This window comes from Strix uralensis, chromosome 10 (genome assembly GCF_047716275.1).
Source record: "Strix uralensis isolate ZFMK-TIS-50842 chromosome 10, bStrUra1, whole genome shotgun sequence".
Classification (NCBI taxonomy): domain Eukaryota; kingdom Metazoa; phylum Chordata; class Aves; order Strigiformes; family Strigidae; genus Strix; species Strix uralensis.
The window spans coordinates 6,765,139-6,790,572 of record NC_133981.1 but is presented as its reverse complement, the minus strand read 5'-3'; the positions used below and the strand labels follow the sequence as shown (position 1 = coordinate 6,790,572).

Sequence of the window (25,434 nt, the reverse complement as noted above, 5' to 3'; positions counted from 1 at the left end):
CTTTTCTGCCATGCTGGCTGCTTCAGAACTGGCATTTCCACAGAAAAGTAGAGGTTTTCCTGCTGTCTTGATCAAGAAATCTCCTCTGTCTGGGAGACAGGCTGCTCTTTTCCAGCTTTAAGACACGACGTTAGGGGCACAGTCCTCAGAAGTTTTGCAGAGCTTCACCTGAGCTCAGCACCCCAAGGAGTCCTGCCATAACTACTGTGCTGACTTTAGAAAATGTTTTGGGATCCTCTGGGATGACAGATGCTTGTGTATGCACATGTAACATGCTGTTAATAATTAGAGCTGATTGGATATTCAGTACAAATTACACTGGCTATGAAGTTAGCCCTTCTTTAGGCTTATAAGTGGCTACAAAACACTGTTAAAGCATATTTTTAAATGTATGTTTTTTCATAAACATTGACAGATTTAATTTGAACAAATAATGTTGAGTCTGAGTGTTTTAAAACTCTTGCTGGGCTGTTCACAGTTAGTTGTTAATGGTGCATGTTTGGATTTCTGAGTCACAGGGTAAATATTTTCTCTTTCTGATTTCTAGGATTAAACATGAGTTTTGATGATAATTTTAAGTGCCAGTCCCTCCTAATGGTGTGTCTGCCCCCATGCCTGGGCCCACGTGCCATGTCTTCAGAAAGAACTGCTTAGAGAAGAGAAATAGGTCTGGCTGCATCCAGCAAACATGAGGAAAAGAGAGTATTTCCATTTTCTCTCATTCTCCACGTCACTTGGAAGCTGGGTTGGAGCTTTCTTTTGCAGTTTCTCGTCATGAGCTGGGTTGTTTCCCAAACCTGTATGTCCTTGTGTGAATCTGAAGGAAGAGCTGTGATTTTTTGGACTATTGACTCAGGCTGAATCTGCCTCCTGTGGAGGAAAAAGAAAAGTTCAGCCCCAATGTCTGTATTTGCCATATTCTGCAAATCAAAACCCACACATGCAGAGCCATGCTCAGTTTCAAATTCATATTTGTGCTTTGTATGTGTTCATATACACTTGTAGGGATCCTCTAAGGCAGCACACCAACAGTACTACCAACAACCATTCCTGGTTTGAAAAGTGACTAATGATTTAAGTGTAGGCAAATCTGAAATACTTCAGAGAAGCCTGTTTTTCTGCTGGGGAACAGCTTTCCATGGACTGTTAGGAACTCCAGCCTTCCTTGTTTCTAGAGGAACTGAAAAGGAACAAAAATCAAAGATACAGTCATATGTTTCCCTGTAATTGGAGGAGGGATGGTAACATCTGTGCTGTGTTCTTGTCCAGGAGAAATAAAACCCCACACTAGCAACATCTATATATCCCCTTCATTCACTTTGTTGCATGCATCACAAAATGATTTAACCATTTACAACAGACCTGAAATAAATTTTGCACAAATTAGTGATGTGCAGTGCCATAAATAAAAGCTGTTCTCACATATATGGCACACACATGACTCTCTCTGCTTAGCAGTTAACATCCTTGGAAAACACACGTTTTGTCTGGGAAAACAAAAAAAAAACCCCAAACCCCAAAGTAGCAGCATTCTTTGTGAGAAATGCTGAAGAGGGTATGATGGCAGCAGGGTAGATCATCCTTTTTCTGCCCTTTGTGCACTCTCTCCCCCATTCCTCCTCTTTTTGTAGTATATAGAGCATAAGAATCGTTTCTCTAGCAGAGACTGCAACCTGCTTGAGGAGCCTCCATCCCCATTAGAGGCTCTTTCCAGAAGAAGTAATTTCCTTCTGCCTATAAATTATGCATCAATGTACATTTAAGATTCTGAAATGATGAACAGAAGATGAAAGCATTGCAGAGTGTTGCTGCTCTATGGAGCTGGATCCACGACGTTGTATACAGGCTGGAACACACCTTGTTAAGACAAACCTGCACGTGTTGCTGTCCTAGTACTCCAGCTGTGAAAGCATGGAGATAGGAGCTTATCTGACTTCTCCAGCCTCAGCTCTGTAGGAAAGACTTTTTCTCCTCTTGGAAGGCAGTGATGAGGAAATACAGCAATGTGTGTCCGAAGTGGTCTTCCCAGATGGACTCTGCCAGCCTGAGCCAGGGTTATTCCTGGTCTCCCTTGCTCCTGATGTGTCCGGAGATCTTGCAGAGTTGCAGGTTGAGATCTGTGAGTGTTAGGACGTGTATGATCCCTGTGGCCCTACCCTAAAGCTGACAACACGCACAGCTTTGGGGTTGTCAGGGCCTTAGATGATCTAATGGGAAAGGCAATTCAGTCAGCTAAACAAGAGTTGAGATAAACAACTGGTACTTCCAAACTGAAATAAGGGTATGTCATTTTGAACCTCAAGTGTGTGATGGCTGAGCAGTATGAAATGCACTGGGTGAGCTGGAACTACTGTGTACAGCAGTGGGGCAGGTCAGTGCAGAGCTGCTTGGCTAACTTTAAGCTCAGTGCCATATCTCAGTGTATGAATGATGTTGTTGGCTTCTGCAACAGAAATGCACATTCGTATGTATAAAAATTAATCTAAAAAAATATCTTTTTTAGCACAGATGAGGTTTTAAAGTGCCTTTGCACAATTTGCCCTTGGCATGTGGTTTCCGTCTAGCGTAACAGGGGCAATAAAGGGACATGTACACTTTCTGGGGAATGGATATTAAATATATAATATAATTATGTACTAAAAAAGTGAAAAATAATGCTTTCAGATCATGCATGACCTATGGAGATAGATGAAGAATGTAATCAAATGTACATGTATATTTTAGAGAAGAATTTTATGCTGTTGCCACAGTTGAAGCTATATGCATGTCTCCTGATGTGGGTTTATACAAAGCTATATGGGAGAGCATCCTTTATCTTTTGTCTTGCCAGAGAGCGTAGGGCAAATTTTTAAGTTCACCCTTGGAATCTGAAGGCAGCAAATGAAAATTAATAATAATTCTTGTAAGGGAAAATTTGGGGAGTTTTATGTAAAACTATTGTATATCACAAGTCATTGTATAAAAGTAAAAGATGAGCCTTGCAATAGGCCTGAATTCCTGTAATGCTCAGGGCTGCGGGAACCAATTCCAGACCTGAGGTTCCTGTGGAGCGTTTCAGGGCAAGTCAGGCACTACTGTGGTGTTTGAGGTGCAGTGCAACAGGAACAGTGAAATACCTCCGAGCTGTTCTGGCATCGGTGAACCTGCCCTTATTCTCTGTTTCTTCCATGGTCACTTAAAATGACAATGAGCATCCCAAGCACTTTGCACAGTTTGCATCACATTTGGTGATGGCCGCCAAGAGCTGTGAGTCTGCATAACTGCGGGTGGGTCTTTGTCCCTTCAAGTTTTTCTTTAAGGTCTGGTTGTTCACTTCTACCAAGTTGACCCAACTGCTGAGTTTCCTCTTTGAAGAGAGCAGTGCCACGTGGTACCTTTCCTTTTCTCTCCTTTGACAAAGTTTTCTTTTAGAGAAAGAATAGGGTTTGCTTTTTAAATGCAACATCCACCCTAAAAGAACCTGTGTATTAAAGCAGGCCATCTAGCCTTTCATCACTTCTCTGGGTGATAGCAGTCATGAATTTTTTATTTTTTGCAGGGCTTACTCCAGATCTGTCACAGCATTGTGTGGGTGCACACATGTAAAAAGGCTACTAATTGAAATTCAGATGTAACGAGATGAAGTTTTGCTATTCACCATGACTGCTTTTTGTTTTAGCCCTTGTACGCTCTGTGCACCTAAACAATGCAACCATTGCTTCTTCTTTTAGATTCAACAAGAATAACTTAAAAGGCAAGAAATATTTCTGTGTCTGCTCTAGAGATGAAATATGCTCCTCCCATCCCCAAATGGGAATGGCGTGTGTTAGTTTATTTATTTACTTACATGTGGGGAGAGAGAGATTTTGACGGAACTGAAAATAAAATAGAAATCTTACTGCTATAAACTGTTCCCTTTTGAAGATGCAAATGTGTTTCTATTGCCTAGGTAACTATTATGGAACGCCCAAGCCTCCCAGCCAGCCCCTCAGTGGGAAAGTGACTTCCACCGATGCTTTGCAAAACCTGCAGTCTGGCTCCAAGCAGTCGACTCCAAAGCGAACGAAGTCTTACAATGATATGCAAAATGCTGGCATAGTGCATACAGAGAATGAGGAAGAGGATGATGTACCTGAAATGAGCAGTAGCTTCACAGGTAAAACAAAAATACCGTGGTTCATCAGTTAGGATACATGGGGAAGGTTTTTGGAGGGGGATTTTTTTGGAGGTTTTGTTTCTAATGAATTTCCTGCAAAGCTGTCAATCCTGGACTGAACTGGCCAACAGCACCTGAATGGCAGATGCCTGGGTGTGGACAATCACATGCACAGTTGTGTCTTCTAAAAAGGCCTTGTGGGATTGAGCTGGATGAGAAAAAACTGGGGAAAAGTTCAAATCCGTTAGTTACAGAAAGTTCAAGAAGAGTTGAGCTATGGTTGGCAGTTATAAGCAGTATGAAATAGCTCAATCAGCATTACGTTTGAAATTAATTTCGTGAAAGCCTTTATTTCATGAAAGCCTTGTGTCCTGCTGAACATAGATCTCAGTCTCACCATGGCTATCATCAAGCATTGACTGAAAGATCACTGGAAACTTTTGGAATCTAAAATCAAGTGCTGCACAGGCAGATTCAGAGCAAAATGCTATTGGAGATCAGTTGAGTTTCCGCAGAAATCAACTGGAAGTTTGGAGAGCTCTAAGGAACAAGAGCTATTCCCCATGACCACAATCCTAGTATTTGTTAGCACTTAGAGCATTACTTCCACAGCTCAGTTTCAAGCACTGAATTCATCTTCCACTCCCTTTGAGCTAGGTACTTAGCAAGCATCGTTATCCACACCTTCAAGCCTTTCAGGTGCTCACCATCATTGGCACTTGGTCCTTTGTCCTCTGGTCACTTCCCACCACCCTGACAATTTTTCTTCCCAACCTCTGATAAGTGGTAGGAGCTGTCCTGCCAGTTCCTACCTGCCAAAGTCCTGGCTCTAACATCTGTATAGAGCTTCAAAAGGAGTTAGGCTGAGATTTAGTTTTGGCCCTCTCTGGGCCAAACTGTCAAATGGCTTTGACGGTTGTGGTCTGGCTGTTACCTGTTACATGTTTCCCACCCAAATCATTCCTGGTTGGCCTAATCCCTCCCAAGCTGGAGTTTCTGTCTCTGCTTACTGGCTTCTTTACAAAATTTAGCACTGAGGGTAGTTCAGGTCCAGAGGAGGCCATGAAGATGATCGGGGGCTGGAGCACCTCCCCTATGAGGACAGGCTGAGAGAGTTGGGGGTGTTCAGCTGGAGAAGAGAAGGCTCCAGGGAGACCTTAGAGCGGCCTCCCAGCACTTAAAGGGGGTTGCAGGAAAGGTGGGGAGGGACTCTTTATCAGGGGTGTAGGGATAGAATGAGGGGTAACTGTTTTAAACTGGAAGAGGGCAGATTCAGATTAGATATAAGGAAGAAATTCTTCCCTGTGAGGGTGGTGAGACACTAGCACAGGTTGCCCAGAGAAGCTGTGGCTGCCCCCTCCCTGGAAGGGTTCAAGACCAGGTTGGACGGGGCTTTGAGCAACCTGGTCTGGTGGAAGGTGTCCCTGCCCATGGCGGGGGGGTTGGAACTGGATGATCTTTAAGGTCCCTTCCAACCCAAACCGTTCTGTGATTCTAGTTTCTCACATGTTGTGACTTGGCAGCTCTTGTCACCGGATCTGAATTTGGAAGGAAGCTGGTGGGAGATCCTGGTTGACCTCCATCTCAGTTTGGTGCTCCTGAACTAACTTGAGCATCATTTCTCTTCCTTGTTTTCCTTCACAAAATAAAGTACAGGAAGATGCAGCTCATTTGTCACAACGTTATCATGCCCTGGCCCCTTGCCTCCATTAAATGGGCACAGAATCAAGAGTTATTTCTCATATACCAAAGTGATTCCTTACGCTTATTTCACATGTAAGTGTGCTAGCCATATTAAAATGCTCCTGCTTCCTTAGAAGACCTCTCGGTGACTTGTGTTTTCCAGACTTTGGCATGTTTATACTCGCAGTCTTAAGCTGGTGATGATTCATTCATGCTTCTTTATCTTGTCAGCTTCTACCTAAAAATATCGAACGCCAGGAAGGCTAGAAAGCAGGCAGCTGAGGGTACTGGTATAGTCTAGATCTTTTTCTTCCCTCTTCTCCCAATTTATTATTTTCAGTATCTTGTCTTTTTCTAATGGCAGCACACAGACTAGAAATAGAGCAGGAGCTGCAGTTAATGCCCCCCCCTGAAACCAAGGCTGGGGGCTGAGAGCTGAGGAGGTCCATGGTCTCCAGTCTGGAGAGCGGAGGCGAGGTCTTGGCTGTGAAGCCCTTTCAGTCCCACTGCTTGGGGACTCGGCAGAGTGTGATGCTGATCTCTCTGTCTTTTGCTCAGTGTGTTGCCTGCCGTGTGTACTGGAGACTGGTGGTCTCGGGTGATTTGGAAGTACTGCCATCGATTTTCAACACCTGAAAGAACCAGAGAAAAACCCTTTGATAGACACGGGTAATTTTAGAATTTGTCTGTTGTTGCCAGAACTTCTCTCTGAAGGAGTTAGGGGCACAGACCTGGTTTGCGTAGAGCATTTACTGTGATTAGGAGTGGAGGGAATGAGCAGCAGCATTTCATGGATACAGCTCAAAATTGCATGTATATAAGCATCAGAAATGTTTCTTTAGAGGGAAAAGGGCCAGATACATCATAAAATACTCCTGAGTGACTTTGACTGGAAGGATTCAGTGATGAGCTGTGGAATAAACCTCCTCAGACAGCTAGAAGAAGCACTAGTGAGCAGGAACATGTGGACACGTAGTGTAGTGCTGACATTTATTTTAATTTTTAATTAAAAAAACCCCACTGCACTAAAGACATTCACCATTAGCTTTTTGGCTTTGAGTTTCTGGCTACCTTCTGCACTTGCAAAAATCTCCCCTTTTGATGATTGTTCAAACAGGAAATTTTTTTCTCCTAATCCCTGTCCCACAGTTGGCACTGCAGGAGTGAACCTGTAAGCCTGCTCACAAGCCCATTGAACTCATCTACATCAGTGAGCCCTGGCCTCAGACAGCTTGGAAGACTTTGGTGCCTCAGCAGGGCCTATTAGAGCGAACACAGTAGCTGATCACAGCTTCTGATTTGCACTGGTGAGGGTCTGGCTGGCAGAGCGTGTGTGGGCAAAGCAAGCTCGTCCCTGCTGACAAAAAGACTGCAGACTCTCTGTCCTAGGTTCATCTGTTGCTGTGTCTTGCGAATTAAAAAGCAAGGAGGGGAAAACTGTAAGGATAAACCCGGAGAAGAAAATGGCAGGAGAAAAAGACTGATTTTCAATTTTATTTGTGCTTGTTTATTCTACAGCAGAGTCTGGTGACCAAGACGAGCATAATACGCATATCGTAAGAGAGACAGCCCCACCGTCCGCGATTGATAGCCACACCAACGTTCCCACCACGGAACCATCTCAGAACCTCCCTCAATACCTACCTCCTTCTGCCGAGGATAACCTAGGTCCTCTGCCGGAAAACTGGGAGATGGCCTACACGGAGAACGGAGAAGTCTATTTTATAGAGTAAAGCACATTTTCGTTGTTCTGATTCCATGTATCTCCCTCTCTCTCTGGACATAAGTAAACCTCCATGGATGCATTTTGTGTGTGTATGCGTGTGTATTAAATATTTAGTATAATGCAGTTATGTTGCAGAGCTGTAAGGTCTTTACTGCTTCTGAAGAGGTTTTGCATTTCCTGATTGGATTAACATCCAAATTACTCCTGAGTTCAAAGGCAGAGGGAATTGCTTGTTTTATGAGGGTAGTTACAAAAGCAACAGACACTTATAAAATATGGGCCAGTTGTTTTCATGGGTGGAATGAAAGCTCCTAATTGAAAGGGCTGAGACTTCGTTTCTGGAGCCTGCCTCTGCGCATAATGCAGCAGGGAGAATTCCTCCGGTCATGTGCACAGGCAGTAGCAGAGCCAGGGAATGGACTTTGTGTGTTGTCCTCTCATCAGAGCAAATGGGCCAAGCATGTTAACGTGCTCCAGTGGTTTGCAGAAGGCATAGCTCAGTACAGAGTAGGCACAGTAACTTTGGAAAAGTACCTCATGCTCTGCAGTCTTTGCCTAAGAGCCAAGTGCTGTCAGCATTTTTATGATGATATTGATTTTTTCATGCCATAAATAATAGTCTCTAATTATACCTGTCTAGATTTATTGAGAAAGGAGTAACTTACAAAATGGGACCTGTATAAGTGGAAGAGATTTCTTGCACAGAGTTTAGCTAGACATTAAAATTCAATTAGCTTTTGAAACTCAAGCCCTTAGCTGCCTAAGTAGAGGAGGGGCTGAAGAATTGATTTTGGATTTGATGGTCTGTTTAATGCGGTCTTGGAAACTGAGATCCTCTGTCTGTGTACCAGAAGCCAGTGACCAGTTAGTACAGAAGAACCTCATCTGTTAATGCGCCTCCTGGTACTCTGGAGAATTATGCTGGATTAGGGCACTTGAGGGGGATGCCCCTCTCCATCAGCAGGAGAGTGGACTTTTGGACAGGGCCAAGGAAAGGTTCATCAGAGCAGGTTTTGCCTTGGCTGCAATAGCAGGAGAACACATCAGAGAAGAGTGCCAGAAGATCTGAGGAGCTGGGAGGACTGAGAGCACCGCAGTAGCTCTTCACCACCTGGGAGAGGGCTGCTGTAAAAAAAGGCCATTTTCCAGGGCGCTCTCAATTACCTGAAGAGGCTCCACCAACCCCCTAGTGTAAGCCAAAGTCTAGAAGGCACAATGTAAATTCTCATCAGCTGCATATCAGATGAAACTGAAATGTGTTCATTATCCCGAACACAGTATTATGCCCCTCATTATGTCCGCAGGGTGCCTCATTCTTTGACGTACTTTCTGGCTTTAATGTATATAACACAGCCTGAGTAATAGCCCATCCAGCCTGCCATTTTCCTCCCTGGAGGAGGACAGATGATGAACACTAAATGCTGCCCAAGCAGACAGTTTCTCCCTTTTTTGTCCCCACGTGGGCCCCTGCTGTCGTTTCTTGCAGGTGCTCCAGCCAAGGCTTCTGCTGCTGCCAGCAATCTCCCTGATGGCTGCTATATTCTCTATGTGTGTGTGTTCTCTTTGCAGTGCTGGACTGTAGCACCTTAAAAAAACCTGTTAGTCCTTTTGCAGGAGAATCATGTATGTGGTGGAAAAATGTAGCCTACATACACAACTGTCTGTCTGACACGAAAATCCTGTAGCACACCAACTGCTGCCTTCCCTGCCGTGCAGATTGACCATTTTGAGGATATATACGCATAGTGGGTGATTTTGTGCAAGAATGTGTTAATGTGGATGCAGCACTGAATGACTGCAGTTCTATTAATTCTAAGGACACCCTGAGCCTAGAAACAATTTAGTTTGATTTGTATCAAATTAAGAGAGCAAGCTAATGAGCTGTGTGGACCCAAGCTGGCTCAGATGTCTGTACCATCATCTACGGCACTTTGGATTATCAAGTCAGGGTGCTGAAGGGAACAGTGTGGGAACATCTGAGCTGCTTGCACAGAACCAGCACAGGTCCAGTGGGGCCAGAGCTGTGTGTCAGATAACTGATCCTGATGGCTTGTAGCTGAAGCAATATTTGCCTCTTGAGATACGTTTCTTTGGTGCTTTAATTGGGATTTTCATTACCCAGAGTATCCCAGTCCCTCATTACCCTGCATGTAGATCTATGCATGTTACAGGTGTAACACAATCCTGTCCCTCCAAGTGTATGATCTCAAAGGTGTTTAGCTAAATTTTCTGTGTCTCAGCACTAACTACACTGTTGTGAGCCTTTGGTTAGCGAGACAAAGTTGCAAGAAATATGCAAATATTCTATTGCTCTCCTCCCACCGCCCTCTTTCTCAGCTAGACTACAGACTTTCTTATTTATAAGTTGGCAGAACCCCTCTGCTTTATTGCTGTTAATTTGCCTGACTTGCTGAATTTCTGCCATTCAGTTTTCTCGTTGGTGATTAATTGCTCTGAAGCATACAAAAGGATTAAACCCATTTGCTCATCCTGCCTCAGGAAGGCTGGGTAGTAGGATATGTGAAACACAGACCTTTTATTTACATACTCCTAGGATGCTAGGAGCGGGGCAGTCCCCTCTTCTTGCAGTAAAATACAAGTTTTCTGGTTGGTTGTTAGTTCCTCAGGGATTATAGCCCTCATTACAGCATTTCTAGCTTCATGAGACTGTTGTGAGGCTAAGGTTAAGTTTGTAAACCTCTCTGAGACCTTAAAGGAGAAGTAAATAGCATTACTATGGTATTGAAACTTGAAACTGTTAAGCAGTGTTAAAGGCTAAGCTAGAGAAATGATACCTCAGGGACTGGAGGGATATCTTTGCAGGTTATGCTTTAGAAGATGACATCAGTTTGTAGAAGAGGCATTATATTACAAGATTGTCTGTGTATGCAAATGAAATGATGGGAGAAAATAATTTCTAGAAAAATATATTTTAAGCCTGTTTACTATGCAGCCCTCACCGCTGGGACTGGCATCGCAATACTGTCAGGGGACTTGTAGAAAGGAAGAGTTGAAAGTAAAGCTGTTCAACTTCAATCAAAGGCTTTGACAGAACATTTTTATTTGTGTAATTAAAAAGTTTTCACTGGAAATTTCACTGGAAATGACTAATGCTTGGGTCAAATCTAAACAAATGTCAAAGGTCTTTTTCAGGAACAAAGATTACTGCATGGTTTAGGGAGGAAGGGAAATTTCTGTTTTTTCATCAGGAGGCAAATGGCTCAGAGGCAGCTTCTGGAATTAAGAAACGAACCACCAAAGGCAAAAGTTTGGAAATTAACATTATAATATTGCAGTTTTCACATGCGTCCTTCCAGTCAGGAATGCTGATTTGTATATTTTCACTTTTCACTTTTGTGTTTTCAATGCCAAGATTCTTGTGATTTGGTAGACTAGTTTGCAAAACATCAGATTGTAATGTCGTTTCTTCTGAAGCAAAAGTATGCCTTCAGGTCTGTTGAATAATTATGAGGATATCTACTCTTATGTCACTGATACTTCAGCTCTGCTTTATTAACAAAGGTCATATTTCCATTTTTGGTTTCCAGCCATAACACAAAAACAACATCTTGGCTAGATCCACGGTGCCTGAACAAACAGCAGAAGCCTCTAGAAGAATGTGAAGATGATGGTAAGAGACTGAAAATGCTGAAGTAATATAATGTGGTTGGTCCATTTCTAGGTTGTTTTCTTCCTTTCTTTTTCCCCTTTCCAATAACCTGTGTTCAGAAATACTTCTAAAATAAAAGGTTTATTAGTAAGTGCATAGAGACAATATCCGTTATGTTGTTGTAAAATCACTGTCTGTGTAAGTAAAATAGATATTGAGATGGCAGATCATTTAATAAAAATCAAAGAGGTGCTGGAAGTAAGAGGCCTCTGTTCTTGCAAAGGCATTTAAATAGTCACTGATGCTGAACAAGACTCAAAGCTTTCTAACATGTTTGCTCCTTGGATCGCTGTGTAGGAGGAAAGCGACTGAATCTCTGCGTGCTCCATTGTGTTGCGCTTCAACCACCTGCTTTACATGAATTGAAAGAGTTATGTTGTTATTTCCTTGTTTGAGCAGAAATAACTCAATTGCTTCACTTCTACTGTTAAATTCTGACAGTCCACTTAGTGTTACGATTGCTGAAAACAAATTCCATTTGAAAGTGTAGATTTTTGCCACTGAAAGTTTACACTGATGTAATTTTGTATTCCTTGAGATGTTGGAAATGCAAGCCACTGTCCAATTTAGAGCAGCCAAATGCAGGACTGTTACAGGAGGTTCTTTCACTGCATCCTTTAGGAGATGCTGGAAGAAAAAGGGAATCATGATGAAAATAACTTAAATGTTTGGGAAAACCTGTGTGGAAATTTTGGTCTACTGACCAGGAAAGGTGATGATATTCTAATGCATAATTTTGGCTAACACGATGCTATCATGGTAGACATCTTTAAAATGAAAAGGTTTACTTCATCAGTGTTGGTGCTGTCCTAGTAAAATTAGTTTTTGTAATATGATTAACCTCCTACTGGTGTGAGTTGGCTCAATAAGAATTATTATTTTATTTTGGAAAACAATTAATCCTTTTTTACTGGTAGGTTCAAATTTGGCCTCCGGAACTGCTCTTACTATTTTTACACATGCAGGTTTTCAATGTCTGCTTCCTTTCACGTGTGAGATTTTGCAGGATGTGAGAATTTGCCTGTGCAGCCTTTGCTGCTGTGATGAAGCAGCACACCAACTTCCTAGTGCACAATGCACAATACCCCCAAACCCCAAGGATGTGCAAAGCCCAGGCAAAAACCGAGCATACTGAGCTGATGCCTGTTTCAGATCTTAGAAACTGGCGTCGTCTGTCAAGGAGCGAGTGGAGGGAGCTGGTTTAATGAAGGCCTTGCTCTGCGCCTAAAAATGGATATGTCAGTGGGTAATCAGAACTGGAACAAAACTAAATAATAGTGTATGCAGGCAAAGCTCCCTCCTCCTCGCAGTTAAGCATTGCTGGCAGTTTAAAGAGGAGGTTGCTAAGTCTCAGCGTAAGCTTTCCTCTTTCAGAGGGTAGTTTTCCCTGAAGCACAACTTCTGTCCTGGCTTTCTCTACCAGCAAGACTCCCACCACGTCGATAGCCCCGGTGATGCCAACAAGCGGCACGTGCCGCTGTGGGTCAGTGTGCCCCACGCTGTGCTCTGGGCCAGGGTAGGATGAGTCAACAACGGGTGGCTGAGCTCCTCTCTTAAACAGTTTTAAGTCTCCTCGCAGAAGGGAAAGTCTTTCTCTTGTCCTCTTAGCAGTTATAAAACAAACATTGGAATAATTTATTTCATCAGGATTAGAAACATACAGTTGGTGGTTTTGTATTTAATCAAGGTCATCATTTTGGGGAGCAGTGGCATTTTTGTTTGAGGTCCTTAAAATCAGCAAACTTCATCCTCCCCCACACCCCTTCACTTCATTCACTAAGTTTCTCATTAATGAATATTTTTAACATTCAGCAGTTAAACCAGTTGCTTCATAGGTACAACAGTGCACCGCACTGTTTTCCTTGGCTGCTCAAATCTTGCTTTGCGCATAAGTAATTATATTTCAGAAAACCATGTGAGCACAAAGAAGAGAGATGGTTATTTTTACTGCATCGTAGAAGCTGGACATTTTTGGCAAGGGTCACTTGGGTGTGTTTCCACTGAAGTCAGTGGGAATTCTCTGTTTTGTTTGGGGTGTGTGTGTGCCCGTGAGTTTTCAGGCTCAATCCCATCCTGTTTGTGGTTTTTGTAAATGTTAGATGTCATTTCAGATTTCTTTGGGTGCAGTTGCCTTGTGTTTTTCCTTCATCAGGATACGCGTCCCTAACAAGTTTTTGGTTGTTTCCAGTTGTTTAGGCTACCAAAGGAAATTGCAATTCATATTTCATGCTAATGGTCCTAAACAACTGTTTTGGTAGAATATATTGCAAACAGGTCCTGGAAGTGGTTTTTTAGGTGTCCAAATTTTCAAAAGCAATGCTGTGATACTACGTCTTCTGTTTGCTTCTATCATTCATTTATGTGGCTTATACTTTAGGTATTAGGTCCAAGACTGTTTTTACCATCTTTGTTCTGGTTTTGTCATCCTTCATTTTCAGACTGCATTATTATTATTTATAGGCTAAGCAATACTTTAATCATCTGTGTCACTGTTAACTTATGAATATGGAGCAGATAATGATAAATAGAGCAACAGTGAATATTGATGGCTTTGTGTCTTTGAAAAATTATGTGATCTTTGTCCCGGGTGCCCTGCTAAAACTGGTGCATTCCTGTATATACCTCACCAGTACATCTGGACTTCAGCATGGGCCTGTGCCTCCAGTTTTAAACAAGGCACTTCGCTTCGTGTCTATCTTAAATCATCTAAATAGTTACAGTGAAGTCAATTGGACCTTGTATGCACATAAATTGAGGTACTTTTTTGAAAACCTTGCTACATTAGTTCTTATTTAGATACAAGGTTTTCCTCTCAGATTTTTTCATTAGTATTCAGGTCTGGCCTTCTGATAGATCTGTGTGTCTACAGAATGGATTGCGAAGGTTGGACTGTACAGATATGAGGGAGAAGCTTCACTAAAGTGAGAACAACACAAATGTATTACTTTGCCATATCAAACTGTGACATGGAAGTAGTCAATTGATAGAGATATTTTGAGAATGCAAGAACCAGTTCTTTCATTATCTACATCGGATCCATCAATATTCTGATCACTAAAACGTGATAAATGAAAGCTTGGGCTCAGTCTATAGAAAATTAGTGTCGGTTCTGCTGTTTGCTGTAGGGAATTTCTTACTTGGTGCTGGTATCTGAAATTTTCTTTTAATTTTTTCTGTCTCATTTACTGCTCTTCCTTGGAGAAGAAGGGGTACACACGGAGGAACTGGACAGTGAACTAGGTAAATCATCCATCTCTCGTTTTGATGTTTGACTTCAACTGCACTGTTTTAAACCTTTAATTACTTACTTTCTCCTTTGTATCATTTTGCATCTTTCAGTTTTTTTATTTCAACAAGCCTAATTTATCAGCAAAACTCCCCTAGCACACAAAGCATTAATCTTCCCCTAGCTTCAGATCTACAGTCTTTTTCTTACTGATTCAGAGTTTAAAGAAAGCTGGAGGGCCTTAATCTTGCAAAGTTTGTTTGAAGTTGCTTCCTCCTGGACCCTGCAGAAGTCAGGGACTTTTCCACTGGCATCACTGGCTCCAGGAAAAAGCTCATAGATGCCAAAGTTGAAATCAAGTGGCTAATGATGCTTTTTCACTGGGGCCAAACACATTTCCCAGACAAGAGAAGCAAAGTGTGTTTTAGAAAGTTTAAATATTACATAAGATGCTTCTGCTGAGCTTGTGAATGAAACAGCTGAAAATTTTGCCTCAGTAGGTGATTTTATAAACAGATGATTTTCAATGATGTGGTACACTTTTATTTGCTGCATCTTTTTGTGAAGAACGCTGTCTTGATATCTAATCTCAGCGGTGCTCATTCTGTTTATACTGATGGTGGAGGTAGTTGTTATTTCTGTTCAGCTATGCTCTAGTGCACTTGGAAAGCTGAAAGGCATAAGAGGTTGCATAGGATTTTATTTCCACTAGTTCTGTTACTGCTTTTAAAAAGGACTGTATTTACAGTTTATAGTTCTGCGTACTGGAGGATTGTATTACCAGAGAATTAACCTCTGGTTTCTGTAATGACTTGCAAGTAAGTGTATTCTGCTTCCTGCTTCTGTGTGATGATTTATACAGCATCATCAGCCAGCAGCTATTGAGTGGACTTCTAACACTACTCCAGGAGTGTTCTTCTGGATTATATACCTGGAATAGTGTTGGAGGCCTAACTACTTTTAGTGCAAGCATTTGAAAGAAAAGACAATTTAAAGAAGAATGCTGTCACTTTAGTGGTATATTAGCATTATGCGCAGCTCATACAAATAATCAGCAGCAGACCAAGTAATATCAGAAGTAGCTGGATGCACACCAACAACCTGCAAAGATTTCTCATGAATCTCTTCACAAAGGGTGACTTAAAATAAGAGGAAGATTAAAAAAAGCAAATTTAGAGGCAGTAATGAGATGGAAATGTTCCCTTCTTTCAGTCTGATATCAGTATCTAGTGTGAGAGAAGAACTGAAAAAATAAATGCAGGGAAACTCATTAATTGATAAGCCTAACCCCAGTTCTGCAGGCACTTACATACACAAGTGTTTTGCTCAAACATCATGAGATGTTCCCTTTGTTTTAATGCAGATAAGCTTTATTGAGCTCACAGCCCATCGATACACTGTTGAGATTTGCAAATGTTGCAGTGTAAGGAAAGACATTTTCAAATGGCTCAATTGGTCACAGCAACATTAGGGAGGGGGTATGAAAGCACATGGCCCATTCACTAACCGTACTTGTGGTTAGTATAAACTGGTTGGCACCAGATATTTTGCTCCTTAGCTTATCAACAGTTTCTGTTCTAAATATAAGAAAACTAAAACTTGAAGCATTTGCACAACTTCTTGTTTTCCAAAGAGGTGGGTTGACTGTGGAGTAATACATCAGCCTTTTTAACAGAAGACTGTATGAAAGGACACAAAAATCTAACCTTTAGAGTAAAATTTGACGTACACTTGGGCAGATCCTCCTGGCCTCACAGGGAGCAGTAAGAGCTGAGTATACTAAGGTTATTTCAAGCTCCTTTATAGCAATGCATGGGTGTGACTCAAATACCTGGTGGTTGGAGAAGTTATTTTTTAGGAATCCATCCATCCCCTCTGTAGGGAAGGATACTAAACAAGAGCACCCCAGTAGGAATCCATGTATTTACCCCAGGCCTAAAAGTGTAAAACTGGGTATTTGTCCATGGAATTTACCTGCTGACAGAGGCTCTGAGACTGCAGAGTGCTGTGTGGATATACAAAATAAAAGCCATATGGCTCACTCAGGCTCCTAATGATGCAAAACGTTTTTTGAAATCTCATATTTGTGATAATATCTAATGCTCTGGGTCATCTTCAGTTTGGCAGGAGAGGTGGAGAAGGGAGATGAATCACTTAAAGCCACTAAGAAGCTAGACTGTGCAGCATGGCTGTGGAGAATATTGCCTTTTGCTTTAGAGAACTTTCAGAGGCTTTTAGAAGTTGGAAAGTGCATCTACATAATCAACAAGTAATGTGTTGACAGCTGCAGTTTTGTGTATCGTTACTTCAGAAAACATAAGAGATGTGTTCCTTAAATGGAAAGCTGCAGAGATAGAAAACTGGAAAGATTTTGACACAACACCATTTTTGGGTTAGGAAAGTGCTGGTTTTCTGACCTTCTGTGAAAATTCTTTAAAAGAAAAGAAAAAATAAATTTTAATAACACAACCTTTTGTGAACAGAAGAAAAGCAAAAAAAAAAAATTTTAAACTTTTAAAGAAGAAAACACTTAATAGTACAAAATAGACAAAATATATTTAGCTAGAAAAATTGTGGAAAAGGCATTTTAAGGCATTTGTGCATTACTTCTCCCCTCCCTCATTCACTTTTTATTTTTCTTCCACCCCCAGCTTGGTCTATTTACCATTCTACTTTCACTCTAGTACAACCAATTAAAAGGCTGCCACAACTTGTGATTTCCCTCATTGCGTGCTAGGTCTTAATTTAATTGCACTGAAACTCTTTAAGCCAGTCCCACAGTGATTTCACCATATGGGACTCCTTTGCAAACCTGAGAGTTCCCTTTTGAAAAGACTTTCAGGATTGGCCTCTAGCTTTCTGACTTTTTCTCACATATACTTGCACGGTGTAAAGGAATATCTGTTTCTGAAGCATTCATTTCAGATCGATCTGCTGATAAAATTGTGGAGTATTTTCATGCCCAAAAGTTAGCACTGGCTTGCATTTAATTGCTTATGTCTCAAGGAATCCAAAGATGTTAAACCCAATAAGGATAAAGTAATGATAAGAATGGAAGACCTACCTTATATCTGCAGATAAGGGACACGTGGAGCAAAAAACATGAAAATTGATTTCATCTGATCTCCAGCCAATTCTGAACACAAACATAAACTTTGAGTAATTAGTCTATGTGTGTTTGTATAGATTCTGTTAATCTCCAGTCTGGAGATATTTCTATCCTTACGGCAACATAGTTGAAGTCTATAAATGCAGAACTAGTTAGTTACGTTTATTCTAATTAATGGGCCATTGTTGATTGTATTGGCTGAGCAATTGATGCCATTAATGAAAATAAGTCTTTGCATTTGATAATAAAGAAACATAGATTATTTAACACCAGTCTTGTCAATTTAGTGATAAATTTTGAGGAATTATTTTGCATGGGGTATTTGAACTTGTGTTATCTGACAATGGCGCTTTTTAAAAATTATTATTTAACTGAATGTGCAGAGTCTGTGGGACTACACTTGCACAGTCCATAGCATGGTGGAACCTTCTTTCAAGTTGATTCACAGTATTACACACACACACACCACTGTATTGTTAATAGGATGATTATTTCGTTACCCACAGCCAACAGGAACATTGTGTTTAAATGAGTGGGACAAGGATCAGGCCCTTAAGTAATACATACAGTTTTAATAACCCTCAGTTGGATGCTGAAGTGATTTTATTACATTCACTAATTATAGTTAGAGTACTATGTGCAGTCTAGAAAATCAACAGGAACAAAAGTGGATACATTTCCAAATGTTAATTTCATCTTCAGAACTGTTTTTTGTTAATTATGCTAATTAAAAAAGGAAATCTCTGTTACATGTGATTATGGCAATATGTGTTTTTACATTAAGTGCTATGCAGTGAAATACATCTGTGTGTGCCAGCCCCACTTGGGTGGGTTCCATATGCTGGGCGTTTACGTTAAATTCACTTTGTCCTGTTTCAAGATGCGCTTTTGTGTTGGGCTCATGGCTGAGCAATGCAGTGTAAATCCCTAAGAAAAGAGTCAAAAAAACCTTTTTTCAGCAATGGTGAACATAAATGGCTCAGCCCTGGCACAGGAGATGAAAGCGGTCTCTCTGTTAGTGTGCTACAATTGCTTGCCATAATCTCTCTCATCTTCATAGTCTGGCATTAAAATGCCTCTGGCCTGTTGCCTGCATTGACTTCAGCTGAAATGCTCCATCCAGGGCCACTCTGCCCATGGTGGTGAAACCAGGAGGCTGCTTGATGCACTCCCAGAAAGGAAATTTATTGATCATTTGTTCATTTAATGCAAAAGGCAAATCTAAAATTGCCTGGCATGGGCATCTTCCTGCTGATTTGCTAACCCAGCACCAGTAGGACAGGCTGTGGGGTTGGTGCTGCATGCCAGCCTTTAAAAGGAGGCTGGGGTCGTTCTGAAGTGTTCGAAGCGAAGTCTGAGCTATTGATGGGTTTTACATGCTGAGCAGGAGCAGCTACCTGTCAGATAAGACTGCACTGAAGGCTTCAATAATGCTTTTTCTATTTCCAGAGTTGCCTGCTGGTTGGGAGAAAATTGAGGATCCCGTATATGGTGTCTACTATGTAGAGTAAGTGCTGCTCTCCAGTTCTAGTGTGGCTGTCACATGGAGGAAGGCTTTCTTCCGCCACGGTCTGCGTGCTTTGTTGGTAGTATCTCCTACCGAGGAGGAGACCCTGGCCCCTTAGAGGCTGGGGGATGCTACAGGGGCTGGGAGCGGGCAGCCCTGACTTGCCATTCCCCATCCTCTGGTGGGCTCTGGCAGGAGCACTCTGGGGTGGAGGTGGGCTCAGGGAAGACAGGAGCACCCAGGGAGGGAGTTGAGCTCAGGGGTGAGCTCAAGGAAGACAGGAGCGCCCCAGGGTTGGGGTGTGCAGGAGCCCCAGCACCTCACAAAATACTTTTATCCGGAAAACATTAACAAGTGGGCAATTAACTGAGCTCGATCCCCTTCGTATAGTGCTGCGATCAAAATACGAGTGTGCAAAGCAGACCACCAATTCAGTTACAAGTCAGAAGACACTGAGAAGGAGAAATGGATGCGTCTGTATGATCAAACAGCCATGGCAGAGTTTCTTGCGCCAGGCTGTGGTGTTGTGAATAGAATTACAGGTTTAATGGTACTCTCTCTGGAATTAGAACAGCTTCTTCTTTATCTAGATGCCAGATCTCTCCCTTGGGAAGCCAGAGATCTGAGTTTTGTTTCATCACTGACCCCATAAAATGAATTTTTAATTATGTGTATACTCCCGTCTAGTAGGATGGCTTATGACCGCCCTCAGAGTAGACATGGAATAGAGTTTCTGTCTGCTTTGGCTCATTTCTGACCCTACCATCTGTGCCTAGGGAAACAAGGTTAGCAAACTGTGTAATTAAGGCTTGACATTTATTTACCAAAGACATCAAGAATATTTTTCGGCTATTAAATGCCATGCCAAGAGGTCTTTACAGCATTTTTTCCTGTCACTTTTTATATACATGCCTGTTAGTTTTGTGGCACTCCTTAGTGATGAAATTAAATAGGAAAGTAACAGCAGTGAGACATAAGTTTATTTTACTTATTGTCTATAAGCTCACAAGATGGTTATAATTTGAGCATTTGTCTCTGTCCCTTCCAGTTCAGGCGCTCTATTATTGAATAATAGTTTTTATTAAGAAACAACTGTATCATGAAAAAGTCTATATAATTTTAAAGTAGTTACATTTTTTCTTAACTTTCTGAAGATATCTTGAAATGGGAAATCTTTTACAGAACTTGTTAACTTGTTTTTATTTGATTAGTTACATATTTTTCCAGTGATTTAATATTGATCTTTAGCAGGAAAAAGTCTGAACATAACTATCTAGAGTGCTTCTATTGTAATTACTTGAAAAAGTGGTTGGTTATTCATTTGGGGGTTTTTTTGATAAAAACATGGGAGAAGAGACAAAATAGCAAGTTCTTAATGGTAAACTTCACTTTGTATACAAAGATGGCCTTTAAGCTAGTATAATTTGCTAAGGTCTACCTGCTCCTCTGCTGTAGCAGAATCACTATTAAAGTATTGCTGTTGAACAATTGATGAGCAGCTCATCTCAGCTGCCGAGAGTCCCCAGACCTGCCCCCACTGCCCTGGGATCTGTGGCTGGTGTTCGTCATTTGGTTTCATAAAATGGTTAATCCTCTGCGGAGTGCATTGCTTGTCTGCCGTGTTTGGGGCTGGACTGCTTTTTTTTTCCTTTTCCTAAGATTGGCAAGAAGTATTGGCTCTAAACATCTCATACAGGTTAAAAGCTGCCTAATGGCCCTCCCAGGAGAACAGCTGAAGTTTCATCAAATGTTGGTTTCCAGTGGGAGTATTTGATTCTGAATATATATATTTGGAGGCCAGATTTTCAGCTCATAGCCTTCATCCCCACAGATTTTTTTTTTAAGACACCCTGTTAATATAGTGCATTGATCAGATAGCTGACAGATGTTACCAGTTGTTGGGTTTTGGTTTTTTGGGTTTTTAACTTCAGTGAGCCAGGGAATGACTGTACCTGTGGGAATCTGATTAAAGCAGGGATGATACAGGCCTGGTTTCTAAAATGCAATCAGACAGAGGTGCCTTTTCTGCTTTAATCTCATTTTTCACAGATAGGTCACTAATGTATTTGAAGGAATTAGCTATTCCTACTCAAGACACCGTATCAGTACAGGAATCTGCTTGTTTTCCTAAATATGCTTTTTGGCATGACTAGGTGAGCCTTGCTCCACATACACTACTGTTGGGTTTGTTTGGTATTTTACTCCTTTCCTCAGAGGAGTTTCATGCCTGGCTGTCATTCCTGCTTGTCACATAAAGGGTTTCCTAATTTACCGCTCTCTTTCATCTCCAGCCACATCAACCGGAAGACACAGTATGAAAACCCAGTTCTTGAAGCAAAGAGGAAGAAACAGCTTGAGCAGCAGCAACAGCCACCAGAAGGTTGGCACCACCGAGGGTGTGGTGGTTGGGATTTTCATGAAGGAATGTGCCCTCCCTGGCCTTGGCAGCACCATGCCAATGTGTTTGTCCTTCCTTCTGTGGCCTTAGTGTTTAAAGGCAAAATGACGTGTGTAGGAAAGGTTGCATCTGCCCCTCACATAAGATGCAGCAAAGGAGAAAATATAACTACTTAACCGTAGTAGCTTTCACCTCTGTTAATGGGGAGAGATTTTTCTTTTAATGTCCTTTATTTCTGGAAAGTTTCTAGGCTTTCCAGAAACAATTAAAACACACCTTTTCCTCTTTAATCTGCTCCATCAAATTACTCACTGTAGCTCGTGTTGTTCCAGTCTGCACTGGGAGTCAGACTATCGAAGGGGGTGAGGACTGGGCATTTACATGCGCACTAGAGAAACTCCTCTGCATGAGAGGCTTCTTAACCCAAAACCTTTGGATGTTGTCACGCTCTTAACATCTGAAGTAATTTAAATTTTTTTTTTTATTTTATCTTTTTTTTCCCTCCCTTTTTTACTTTTTTTTTTTTTTTCTTTTTTTTCTTTAAATGCAGCCCAACTGCAGTGAGGGGTCTGTGGCATTTGGGTTTGCTTTGGTACCTTTGTAGCTTTCACACCAAGTTATTTCACAATAGTTATTATCCAAGGGGAAAAATAATTGAGGATTCAACAGTCCTCCTGCAGCCCCATTTCCTGCAACATCAGCTCTTCTACTTAGATGCCATGAGTGCCATGGGGAATAGATTTCATATAAATGTCAAGACCACTTAGATGCAAATCAAGTCCCAAGTTTAAGTGTGAGGGTGGGGTGTCACAGCAGATGGATCAGTTGACCTGAACATAAACAGTCCTCCAGAACTAGTTTTTGGACATTCCATTCATTTTATCCATTTTATTCCCTCTCCGTGACTCTCTTTCCTCTCTTGCCATGCTTCTCACGTCTCCTCTGCTTGAACCCCATACTCCCAGTGTGTGTACATGCAGGAGTCATAGTGCTGTTGTGAAACGAGTAACATTTCCCTCTCTGCCCTCTCTAGAATGGACAGAGGAGTGTCCATCTCTCCCACCACCCGCTGCTCCAAACCATGTTTCAAACAACCAAGAGGCAGTTCGGGAAGCACCAGTGCAAGGTAACAACCTTGTTAAACCAGTTGTAAAAGTGCAACAAGGTTTTTTTCCTGGGAGTGAAATTCCCTCATCCACCAGCAAAGGGAGTATCTCCATGACTAGTGTCACATACCAGGGCATGTGCCTGCTTATCTCCCATAGATTTTGAGACCAGTTGTTTCACGATCACAGTTGTTGCCACATGCAAGAGGCAAATGAGATGCCTGCATCCAGAGAGGATTGTGGCTATTCTCTGTGCAGCATTCAAAGTGTTTAAAAAGGTGTGGTGAAAACGTGAGTTACAACATCGTGGGAGTTAGCAAGTGGTGGATGCAAGTGCAGTAGAACGGAGACTCTTTTCTACAGAGCTGTGTGGATATGCAAAGATTAGACTTTTACACCTTCTAAACTCTACTGAGTTGAGAATGTGGCTCTTATAATAAGATCTAGTGTAGAGATTTCTTTCTGTTCTCACAGGTCAACATTCCCTCTGAAAAAGCAGCACAAAATCTCACCATGTTGGACTGTGGTTAAGTCACAGACATGCATTAATATGGTCATGTTTTACTTTGAGAGCCAAAGCCAATGTCACCCCATGTCTGCATTCATGGGCAGATAGAGTTTCAAGTTAGTAGTTTAGGAGCCGTGGAAATTGGTCAGCATGTTTGGGAGCTGTGATGTGCATAGGTTGTTGGCCCTGTTTGGCAGGACCTTGGTTTTGGAGACCTTGGGTGTCTTGGGTGCATTTGTGACATCTGAGCAGCTAGGTTCTGTATTGCCATGGATGAGTCTGGCCTGCACCTTTATGGATTCTCCTCTTTGTGTGCTTTGAATCCAAATGAAAATTGGGGGGGGTGGAGAGCGGTGTAGGAGATGAGGAGGACACCAGAAGAGGGAGATCCTCTGCCATTTGGAGAGCTTTGCAGGGCTGCCAGGCCTCCATGCTGAATCTGACTTTTTGTGGTAACAGAGGGCAAAGAGGCACAAGCACCTTGGCCATGTGTTAGGGGCAAATTATATCATGTTTCTGAAAAATCTGAGTAGAAGCTCCTCTGGGAAGCTCTGCATGAGGAAGGAATGATAATAGGTTCAAATACTGCGGACCTACTTTAGTACAACAACTACAAGTACTTTGAGCTATTACAGCCTTATTTATCAGTGTCAATGGTCTGTGTATAGCCAACTGCTCACAGACCAGTTGCTTGTCTTAAATAACTAACCAGACAGGACATGAATCGTTCCTGAATTTGCAGCGTGAGCTGAAACACTGCCAGAACAGGTTGCCAGTAAGGGCAGAGAGTTCCACTTGTACCTGTTGCAGTACAAGTGCTCTCTGGTTACAAGTGGTTGTAAGTGGACTTCACCTTTGGCTACATCTAAACTGCACAGCAAGTGAGTGGACAACGCCAGGAACCAGAGGCTGGGGAAGGTGAGAGAGGGGGAATCTGGCTGGAGCATGTCACCCTGACAGCTGGGAGCAGCCGGGGCGAGGCTGGCCCTGGGAGCTGGGAGATATTCCTGTGCTCTGCAGATCAGCCGTGGCCTCCAAACACGAGCCGGGCAAGGGTGCTGCTGTCCCAGGCAGCCTTTACTGCCGTGAAGAACCAGGGAGTGTTCTCTGCTGCAGGCGGCAGCAGATCAGCCCTTCCAAAACAGACGTGTGAAATTTAGCAGTATCCAAAGCCCCCAGCGCATTCCCAAGGGTTATTAGAGCACATCAGAGTAACCCAGGCTTGCAGCAAGGAGAAATGTGGGAGGTGTGGGGTTGGTACCCTGACCACCAGGCATCTGGAGTGTGCCCCAGAAATGCTGGTTTTCCTTGGGGAGACATCTGTGGATAGCACCTCTGCCTTTTACACTGTCAGGCTGAAGCAAGAGCTGCCCAAGCATCCGTGCACAGCAGTGCAAAGGACCCATCACACAGGGGATGATGTTAGAAGCCTCACTCAGCTCTCCACCCACTCCCGACTGCCAGCCACCAAAATTGTGCAGCAGCGTTACAGGAGAGCATTAGCCTGTCTCAGCACCACTCTGAGTGACATGTCCTGGTACCCGCTGATAACTCCTTCTCTCTTTCATTCTTCCTCTTCTTTTCTCAGTGCTGCTCTCTATTCTCTTGCTCCCCATTTGCAGCAGCTATTTCCATCTATTTTCCAGCCCTATGCCCAGGGGTTTCCATCTCTACCACTGATGGCACTGCTGGCGGGAATGTGGGCACAAGGACCCCTCCTGGCACCGCTCTCCCAGCTGGGGTTTTGTAGATACACTCCTTTAAAGTGTGATCCCCTCCCAAATGCTGTAGGTGGGACATAGCCTGTGGTGCTGCTATCCTGTTACTGCAGGGCAACTTCACCCTGTATTCGTAGGCAGATGCCAGCAAGCTGTGCATGTTCTGCTTGTCTTTTGAACCAGAAATCAGCACAGGACCAAGCCCCACTGCACACTGCCTCTCAGCCGTGTTTGTTACCTGAGATGTTGGGTTGCACTTTGTTAGTCAGGGCTTTTTTGCAGCTTGGGGTCCAAGCAGAGCATCTGCCCACAATGTGCAGGATTACTGTGTTCTGTGCTACCCTTCAAAGGCAGAAGACTGCAAGTCCTCACGCTGCCCCCTCATGAATAATCTTCAAATACACTTTTTTTTCCCCCCAGTCAAAGGCTTACAAGTCTCAAATCCCCTCACTCTCCCTCAAGGTCTCCTTTCTGAACAGAGGCCCACAGCAATGCTGCCGACGTTTTTGAAAGTACGCCAGCTCTCCTGGCTGGGATACACGCTGCTGATCCTGGAGCTGTCACCAGAGGGCTTAGTGGGACAGTCTTTTCCCCTCTAAGCATTAAAAACAATTAGAAGTGCAAAGGTGTTTAGTGTTGGCACTGTGG

The 25,434-nt window shown here is 42.5% G+C and overlaps 1 protein-coding gene across 27 annotated transcripts in view; it reads left to right on the top strand.

The window, feature by feature from the left end:
* MAGI1 (membrane associated guanylate kinase, WW and PDZ domain containing 1) overlaps positions 1 to 25,434 on the top strand; it is a 355,964-nt gene that overhangs the window by 272,577 nt on the left and 57,953 nt on the right. For 13 of the 27 annotated variants that reach the window (XM_074879068.1, XM_074879061.1, XM_074879060.1 and 10 more), the window contains 7 exons: positions 3,929 to 4,135; positions 7,337 to 7,547; positions 11,093 to 11,175; positions 14,416 to 14,454; positions 18,999 to 19,056; positions 21,348 to 21,436; positions 22,488 to 22,580. In XM_074879068.1, the coding sequence (XP_074735169.1) occupies positions 3,929 to 4,135; positions 7,337 to 7,547; positions 11,093 to 11,175; positions 14,416 to 14,454; positions 18,999 to 19,056; positions 21,348 to 21,436; positions 22,488 to 22,580 (780 nt within the window). Of the gene's footprint in view, positions 1 to 1,900; positions 2,120 to 3,928; positions 4,136 to 7,336; positions 7,548 to 11,092; positions 11,176 to 14,415; positions 14,455 to 18,998; positions 19,057 to 21,347; positions 21,437 to 22,487; positions 22,581 to 25,434 lie in introns of those variants that run through there. The other 14 variants (XM_074879079.1, XM_074879076.1, XM_074879078.1 and 11 more) reach the window with 5 other exon arrangements.